At 41.3% G+C, this 9,541-nt stretch overlaps 1 protein-coding gene across 1 annotated transcript; it reads left to right on the top strand.

The window, feature by feature from the left end:
* Positions 1–8,063, top strand: taf3 (TAF3 RNA polymerase II, TATA box binding protein (TBP)-associated facto). Its single transcript, XM_030053624.1, has 7 exons — positions 1–367; positions 881–1,123; positions 1,999–3,818; positions 3,933–4,015; positions 4,235–4,505; positions 5,804–5,910; positions 7,152–8,063. The coding sequence occupies exons 1-7, from the start codon at positions 202–204 to the stop codon at positions 7,264–7,266; spliced, it is 2,805 nt and encodes a 934-aa protein (XP_029909484.1). The 5' UTR covers positions 1–201; the 3' UTR covers positions 7,267–8,063.
* Positions 8,064–9,541: the final 1,478 nt, after the last annotated feature.

Below are 9,541 nucleotides of genomic sequence, written 5' to 3'. Positions count from 1 at the left end.
CAAAACTTTGGGGATGGGTCTGTCGATGGAATCAAGATGGCGACTCTGGCGAAAGCGCCAATATATTTACTAAAGTAGATGTCCGAATTTAGCAACCATACCGTGTTTTCTCAGGCCCCTCGCGGGTTTCATGAAACATGAAGACCGGCAGCATGTTTTGGATAGGGGATTGACCGGAATAGACCGCAACAAGTCAGCGAGATGTGCGAGAGCTATGCCCGCTCGCTGCTGCGTGTTTCGGTGGCGCAGATCTGCCAGGCACTGGGCTGGGATGCGGTTCAGCTCACTGCCTGCGATCTGTTGTCCGATGTCCTGCATCGATATATCCAGCAGTTGGCCAGGGGCTGCCATCGTTATTCCGAGCTTTGTAAGTTTTACATTTATTATCCGGATTACCTGAAAAATGATCATGTTAAATAGACGATCACGTTGTTGTTACCAACAAGCCTGCCCGCTCTGAACAGCGCCCCCGCAGCGTGAGGCCTAATAGCTAGCAAAGACTGGCTGTCAAAAAGTACAGTAGCTAACTAGCTAAGCCTCCAGTCATGTCATGTTAATATTGCTGTGATACTTGCCAGCTGTGGTAAACAGACTGGCAGAGGAGGTTTGTGTGACAAAGATCGGTTACCTATTTACTGTATTAGCTGTATAATGTTTCACTCCATCAATCTGCAACCAGTTGAGTATATTGAGTTGTTCAGCTCAGATGTCAACATCAGCCACATACCCCCCAGTGGCTGCAGTGCTTTGCCAGAAACATGTGTCTCAAACTGTCATTAGGGCCAGTGAAAAGTGGTCAATGTACAGTAATCATGCAAGAATTCATGCTCATGCTTTTGGTTTGTTTGTTTTTTGGCTTGTGCTGATGCATTTTCTTCAGATGGACGTACAGATCCAGTGTTGGATGATGTCAGTCAGGCCTTCAGGCTGCTGGGGGTGAGTTTGAGTGAACTGGAGGACTATGTCCACAACCTGGAGCCTGTGGGCTTTGCCCATCAGACACCGCTCTTCCCCGTCAGCAAAAACAACGTCCTGCAGTTCCCCCAGCCTGGAGCCCGAGATGCAGAGGAGAGGAAGGAATACATTCCAGATTACCTGCCACCTCTGGTCTCCTTACAAGAGGGTCAGTATTTATAACAGTTATATACACATTTCTTCTTGTGTTTATATCCTAATTTAATAATTATAGGATTTATATGTTCATGAAAACCTGGAAAAAGTAAGTTAATTTGAAAATAAAGTTTAAGATTAAGATTAATTTAAGATTATCCCACAAAATTAACTAACCGACTAAAGCAGCTTCAACTCTGTATATTGACTGACCAATTAACTAATAATAATAATAATAATAATAATGGTGGATTCCTTGTGTTGGAGCTTTAGTATTTCTTTTGTGTGTGTATGCGTGCATGCATCAGTAGGCTTATTAGCATGTTTTACCTCTGAGTAATTATTTTCAATATTTGTGGTGAATGCAGAATGCAGTCAAAAAATTGAGAAAGAAGTATTTAGGTGTATATCTCTTAGTCATTTGTTCTCCACTTGCTAGCTCGTGACACGAAAAAATCACATTATTTTATTCATGATAATGATTGTATCATGAACAATTTTCAACAAACAGGAATCAGTTGTGTTTTTTCAGTGTTTTAATATCCACAGTGACTGTCACATAAACATAATAGAACAGTTCCACATAAAACACCTAATCGCAGGGAACAAATAAGCCTCACAGAAACTAAGATGTGCTATCTGTGCTAAGTTGAATACTCAAATATCGACACTTGACACAAGTGTATCAGTAATGTCTCACAAGAGAAAGTACTGCAATATATTGCATTATGGATTTATTGGTCCACGCCTAGCTGATATACAATTTTTGAAATAAATTGTCATGATAAGTCACAGAAAAGCCATTGAAAACCATGTAAAATGTATGAGCCATGCAATATATTGTATAGTAGGCTTTAACTCACTTTTTTTTCCTCCTTTTCTCTCTAGAAGAGGAGGAGGAAGAGGTTCCTGCTGCCATGGGCACCTCAGCTGAAGCTATGCAAGTGCCACTAGATGAGGATGAGGAGGAAGTTGAGGAAGATGAAGCAGTCAATGATGAGAACCACCCACTGAAGCGGCACTTGGACAGTCCTGATGCAGCTATGGGCATGATGCCCACTTCCAAGAGACCCCGCATGCATCCTGGCCTCAGCCCAGAATGGGGGGTTGAGCCCAGGGAACCCCTCACGTCCCTCAACCCACAGCGTGTTCCTCCAGGCATGCTGCCTTCTCATGACAGCCTCGGCTCCCTGTCCCCTGAAACACCCACTGGAACCCCGTCCTCCTTCAGACCGCAGCCAGTTGTACCGAGACACTCTGATCATAAGTCCCATGGAACTCAAGGAAGAAAGCCTAAGGTCTCATCCCCTGGCAGACCACGGACTAAGTCCCCTAAAGGGGTCATTGCTGGACCTGTGGGTGGCAGTCCCATCCGTTCTCCAAAATCTTCTAAGGAGAGGAAGAAATCCCCAGGCAGGACCAAGAGTCCAAAAAGCCCCAAGAGCCCAAAGACGGGTTCTGCCAAAGCATCTCAACCTCAGAGCAAGACAGATAGTTTGCATAAGCTTCCTCTGTCGACGCTGAGCGAGAGGATGGGTAAAGAGAACATCCACATGCGTCAGAGTATGGAGGACCGGGAGATAGCTGAAGCACACTTCAGGAAACTAGAGCCTGACAACACGGCCATTGATGACTCTATTGATGCTGTGATTGCCAGAGCATGTGCTGAGCGGGAGCCTGACCCTTTTGCTTTCTCGTCAGGCTCTGAATCAGAGAGCAATGGGTTCTCCAGCCCTAGAAGACTCACCATCATGGAGCAGCCTACGCCTAAAATCCCGATTGGAACCAACAGCTCTGTGAAAGACACGTCACTGCTACACATGAATGCAGGCCCAGGAAACTGGACTATGGATGACTCAATCAATGAAGTGATTCGGAAGGTCAATCAGGGCGGTCCATCAGTCCCCTCTCAAAACCAAGGACAGTACATGTCATCAGGATCAGCCTCGCCACCTACTCCTGAACCCCTGCTTAAGGCTTTTGAGGAGAAGAATAAGACGGTCTCGACAGTAGACATAAAAAAAAAGTTGAAGAAGGAGCTTAAAACAAAAATGAAGAAGAAGGAAAAAGACAAGCCAAAAGATAAAGACCGGGACAAAGATAAGAGCAAGGGGAAAGAAAAGAATAAGGATAAGAACAGGGATAAGAACAAGGAGTTTTCCAAGGAAGGAAAGATGCCCTGGAAGGAGTACGGAAGTAAGGATGATGATCACTTCCGTCCGCGAGACTTTCCTGTGCCTGAGGCTTCCATTAAAATTAAGAACAGAGATGGAGATGGCTCCAGGAAGGAGAAGGAGAAACACAAAGATAAAAAGAAGGATAAAGAAAAGAGTAAAAAAGACAAAGATAAGCGGGACAAGGGTAAAGACAGGAGTAAGGACGACAGGCAGAAACTATCTGCGTTGACCCCCTTTGGTTTGGGCGAAGTCCAGCCACTGTTCAGCCCCTCCGCTTGCTTACGGATACCCTCCATGCTGCCTCCTCTGCCCCCAATCCTCCCGGATAAAGAAGTCAAGACTAAGGAGAAGGACAAGAAGAAAGACAAGAAGGAGAAGAAGAAAAAGAAAGAAAAGGAGAAGGAAAAGGAGCGAGAAAAGGCCAAAGAAAAGGAGAGGGAGAAAGAAGAAAAGAGGAAAGAGAAGGAGAGGGAAAAAGAAAAGCGAGAAAAGGAGAAAGAGAAAGAAAAAGAGAGAATTCGATTAGAGAAGGTAGCATTTTTTTGTTTTGTTTTTCTAGTCGTCAGTATATACCTGTAATAACCAAAGGATCAATTACTATGTTACTGAAATTTGCTGTACTTTCTGTCCTTTCTGTTTCCCCAGGTGAAAGTAGAGACCCCATCAGCTGTGCCATCTCCAGTCATCCCCAGACTGACTCTCAGAGTGGGAGCTGGCCAGGACAAAATGTAAGTGTATTCTAATTGGGCCTTACTTCTTGAGGTGTGAGGTCCTCCTGCATGCCAGTATGTATTGTAAAAGTTGATTGTCTCTGCCAGTCTTGCAAAGACCATTTCTTGTGCATTTATTGCAAAAGTCATTCTATTTTTGATTTCTTTGATTTCTTGATTTTTGCCCTCACAGTTGTTTTTTTTTTTTTTTTGGTCTATCTTTCTCTCAATCACCAGTGTTATCAGCAAGGTGGTCCCAAATACAGAGCCCAAAACACCAGTGCCCAAGACTCCTGCTTCCAAATCTACACCTGGAAATCGCCCTCGGACACCCCCGCCACCTCCACTTCTCTCGCCCATTGCACCCTCTCTGGCCCCTCCTGCCTCACCTCTTCCCCCTGCTGCCACGCCTTCATCGATGCTTTCCCCTACCTCTATGCTCACCTCAGCCAGCTCCCTCAGAACGCCAGTACGCAGCGTCGTAACTGAGACCGTCAGCACCTATGTGGTGAGTGCCCACCCTCCACACCTCTCAGGTTGATAAAGTGGCAGTTACCTGGCTTGAAAAACCAAAAGAACGGATTGCTGCAGTATGCAGTAGTATATTTACATTACTCTTCTGTGGTTTACGGCATACGTACTACGGTGTTGGTGCAGACTCACACTGAAATGACGTGATGATACAAGGATTTGAACTTCATTGTCATACCAATGAAAGTTTTAGGCATATGTCTTAGGCATATATTTGATACATTTTTCAATACCAGGGGAAGAAACACCCTAGGCACACAAAACAGGATCGTTTGTTTTAGTAAGTTTTTTTTAGTAAATTTGTTTTATTTACTATAATTGTTGCCTCTTAATTGTATCAAAACAGTTACTTGTCACCTGTGAAAATGATGTCAAAGTAATTTAAGAGAAAAATAATTAGAAGCTATCAAGCCATATGAAAAATACGAGCAGAGTGTAAATGGCAGATGACAGACGAGGTTCTGTCCAACAAAGAACAAAGAATAACTTGCTGTGGTACAACTGTAACTGAGACTTATCTGAGTATATCTGAACATATCAATATCCATTAATGTAGGCAGAACAGTTTTCAGTTTGTTGTATCAGTGTTCTTTGTCCTGGACTGTGTGCTGGTGCCTATCATGCTTCATAAAATTGTTCAACATGACGTTAAAGACGGCACAGAGGTGAGAAGAAAGATTAGGTGAGAGGCAAAAGACGAGGCTGCTGTACGTGGGCTCTGTGTGTGTGTGTGTGTTTGTGTGTGTGTGTGTATGTGTGTGTGTGTGTGTGTGTGTGTGTGTGTGTGTGTGTGTGTGTGTGTGTGTGTGTATGCCTACCTGTGTGTGTGTGTGTGTGTGTGTGTGTGTGTGTGTGTGTGTCTGAGTGCACTGCTGAATATAGGTTTATGTTACCTTTTTTTTTTTTTTTTTTGTTAGTTTGCAGCTTCCCCAGATCAGGTTGCTGCTGTTTCTTGCGCAATAGTACCACAATAGGCTGGTATTGAATGTGTGGCACACTGGTTACTTGGTGTCACTTCAGACCTCCTGTATCAATAGTCAGCAAAAAAGTGATACTTTTCACAACACTAGTGTACGCAGTAACAGTAAAGCGAGGTAAATCTTCAATGCAGTACATTTCACCTACAAATTTTCTTGAGCTTGAGAAATGATACACAAACTACACTTCGTATACAAGAGAATTCAATTTTGTAATACCTTTTCATCACCCAAAATGGCTATTACCTCACTAAGCCATGTGTTACTAATACTTAACTATTATCTGTGTTTACCCAAGATCCGAGATGAATGGGGAAACCAGATCTGGATCTGTCCCGGATGCAACAAGCCTGATGACGGCAGTCCCATGATAGGATGTGATGACTGTGATGATTGGTACCATTGGTAAGTAGGGCTGCAACTAATGATTTATTACATTTTCAGTTGATGTATGTATGTCATAGATCTTCGCAGTCGACTCAGAGGATGGAGTTGGACAGTCTTTTTTTTTTTTTGTGGGGTTGGGGGGGCGGTAGTGCAATGCAATATGACAGTAAAACAAGACACATTCTCTTCAAAATGCAGTTGGAATAGATTGCTATATGGAATGGAAAAATGTTACATTTTTGCTCATAATAAACATAAAATGATACTACGGTGTTGGTGCAGACTCACACTGAAATGACGTGATGATACAAGGATTTGAACTTCATTGTCATACCAATGAAAGTTTTAGGCATATATTTTAGGTGTATATTTGATACATTTTTCAATACCAGGGGAAGAAACACCCTAGGCACACAAAACAGGATAGGTTTTTTTTTAGTAAGTTTTTTTTTAGTAAATTTGTTTTATTTACTATAATTGTTGCCTCTTAATTGTATCAAAACTGTTACTTGTCACCTGTGAAAACAATGTCAAAGTAATTTAAGAGAAAAATAATTAGAAGCTATCAAGCCATATGAAAAATACGAGCAGAGTGTAAATGGCACATTTACACTCTGCTGCAAGTGTGCGAAATGAAGACTTAGCTGCAGTACCAAACAAACGCTGATGCTGCCCACTAAGCTGGTGGAGGGAAAATGAGGATCACTATCCAGTGCTGGCAAAAGCAACCAAATGGACACCGTGCACCGTTGGAGCCAGGGTGGGGGGTTGGTTAGGAGACAGGCTGACTCTGAGTTGACTGATGAAACTGTAAATCGGGTACAGCCCTAATGTATGTACTATTATTTTTGGTTTATCTGTTAATTATTTAGTCTAAAAAGTGTCAAAAAGTGTCAATATGCCCAAAGTGATGTCTTCAGATTGTTTCCTCAGTCTAACCAGCAGCCAAAAACTCCAAAGTATTAATTTCACAATGAAATAAATGTAGAAAAGTAAGCAAATTTTGGCACCTTAGTTAAGCTGTAAAAAGCAAATGTTTGGGATTTTTAATTGTTTCAAAGACTTACTTCTATATGTTAATTTTTGTTCTACCCTATTCACTTTGCACAATGTTTTCTGTTCACAGTGTAATAGTTTTTACCATTTTTACTGCCTTAATAAGGGTTTGTGCCTGTTGTTTGAAAGCTGAGATTAAATGTATCCTCAGCAGAATGCGTCATTTCACACACTCGCGCTGACCCACTCTCTCCTTTGTCCAGGCCTTGTGTTGGGATCCTTACAGCCCCTCCTGAGGACCAGCAGTGGTTCTGTGTTAAATGTGCCAGCAAAAAGAAGGACAAAAAACACAAGAAAAGAAAACACAAACTGCATTGAGACTATGCAAAAAGCACATATTTTGGACATTTTTGGACTTGCATTAAGCCATCGTGGAACACTGCGACTGCTGTAAAAGGAAAAAAAAGAAGTTCAACTTGTGGCAAATATTCACTTATATGATTTTTTCCTTTGTTTTGAATGAAATCAGCCATGATAAGATTGTGACTTCATTTAAGAAAAAAAAAAAGGATTTAACCAGCACAGATCCAACTTGAGTTATTCTGTGGGCTCCACGGTCCTGTTTCTATCTGCAAATGGTTTCCTTGAGACTTCTGTTGATTTCTTAGTCGAGCCTTCCCAAATGTGAGGATAAAATTAGGCAGCCTGGAAATCTTGGCTCTGAAAGATTAGAGCTCAGCCTTGTCACAGGATAGCAACACAGAGAAGAGAACAACCCACATCCATAGTCATTTCTGCTCCATTATTGCCACAGAATCAGTGACAGACATCTGTTGACCTGTTCCTGGTTTTCTGCAGTATCACTGAAATGTCTTGTATATTAAGATGATGGCTTTGTCTGTGTATAAATGTGTAAATACCAACTTCCAAGCCAAGTGCATTTTGTTCTTAGGATTCTAACTTGTTAAATCCATTTTCAATATATTGGTTTTTAACCTGAATGATTTTCTGTAATTTCTGTACATTTTTTTAAATTGAAATTTGTATTTTTATTTTTCTTCATATGGATTTGTCCTGGAGTTATACTGTAGCTGTGCTTGTAATGTAATTCATTTCGTTGATATTTCAATATTAAAGCTGAACAGTCTGGATATTCACAGACTTAAAAACATAAATCTCATTACCATCAAAAATGCATTCAGCTTTTCTGTAAACCCATTATCTGTATCCTTTTCCCCCTTTTGAGTTGTCTTTAGCTCAGGCAAAGACCCTCCTCACCCCCTTTTTTTCTCAATAGTTGTTTGGATGTATTGCATTTTCTTCATGAAAATAGATTGCAAATATTTTAACAAACCAGGTTTCATATGTTGACTTTTTTCTTCCATATTTCAGAGGTGATGACAAAACAAAACAGTATGTACTTAGTATGAAGTGTACCTGAGCTATGCAGTTAGCCCATGTGTCGCCTGTTGCTGCCCAAGTTCAGGATCCACCCTTGCAGCTGTCTGTCTAATGCATTAGCCTTGATCTCTGAGCCTATTCAGCTGTCCTGTCACTTAACACTTCACAAACATGCCAACATTACGTGGGAGAGTTCTTGGCAGTCTGATTGCATAGTGAGGTTCATCTAGAAGACTGATTGTGGACTTCAAATTAGCTTTGCAAAATGGCACCAATTTTTAACAACAAAATGAATGTAAAATGGTCTAAAAGCATCTTTTGAGCTGCCATTTGCAGCAGATCCAATATCTGCCTTTCCCTGAATGACCACATGGGGTCATGCTTCATGCACAGAGACACCATCTGCTAACTGCTATGGCATATTTGCATTCTCTGGGACTTGAAGCAAAATTCACAGCATGCTCACCCAAAAAAGTGCTCTTTCACATAATGAATGTAAGAACTGGAACAGTTGTCTCCTGGTTGATGGTTAGATGCATGTGGGTTTTTTGTTTGTTTGTTTGTTTTTTAATCATGCAAGCATGCTATGACGTAATCAAATTTAAGGCCAGGCAACTGTCATATGTGGCAACACACATGATCTTTAATGATAATAATGATTACTGTTAATGATTGCTGTCAAGACTCCAAATGAAATCTAACATTATTTAATTATTTAATCTGATGTTTGGATGGAGTGAATAAGGGAGTGAGACCTGTTAGTTTTTCCTGTTGTTGTGGGAGTGCCAACATTTTTTATGCTGGCTCTGCATGCCAGATCTACCTTTTTTACATTCTTGGATGCAAAATACACAAATGAAAACACTCCAGGAGGGGTATTGATCTTTTTCCTCTATAAGACAGACCGTTTTATCAGCAGTCGTCCATGTTTAGATGAGACTTCATGTCTAGATAGCAATCACAGCTCAGTAAAAAATAGCATAAACACGTTGGCTGTCAAACTCCTTGGATTAGATACAGATACTTGATGGTAGCTAGAGTTAGAAAACACAAACTGGACTCATTCACTCGCAACAGCCCATGTGCTCTGATGGCAGTGAAGGTAGGTTGCACTGTGCATGAATTGCGAGGATCACTTTTACTTACCTTCTTTTCACTTCCTTTTCTTTTTCTATGTGTATGTCTGTCTGTTAAGTCCTGCACTTGGCATTAATGGTATTGATTTAATATTAAATCAAAAAGGAACTGAAAA

The sequence above is a fragment of the Myripristis murdjan genome, chromosome 6 (assembly GCF_902150065.1).
Source record: "Myripristis murdjan chromosome 6, fMyrMur1.1, whole genome shotgun sequence".
In the NCBI taxonomy this organism is placed as follows: domain Eukaryota; kingdom Metazoa; phylum Chordata; class Actinopteri; order Holocentriformes; family Holocentridae; genus Myripristis; species Myripristis murdjan.
The sequence above is the reverse complement of the archived record's forward strand: the minus strand, read 5'-3'. Positions and strand labels throughout refer to the sequence as shown.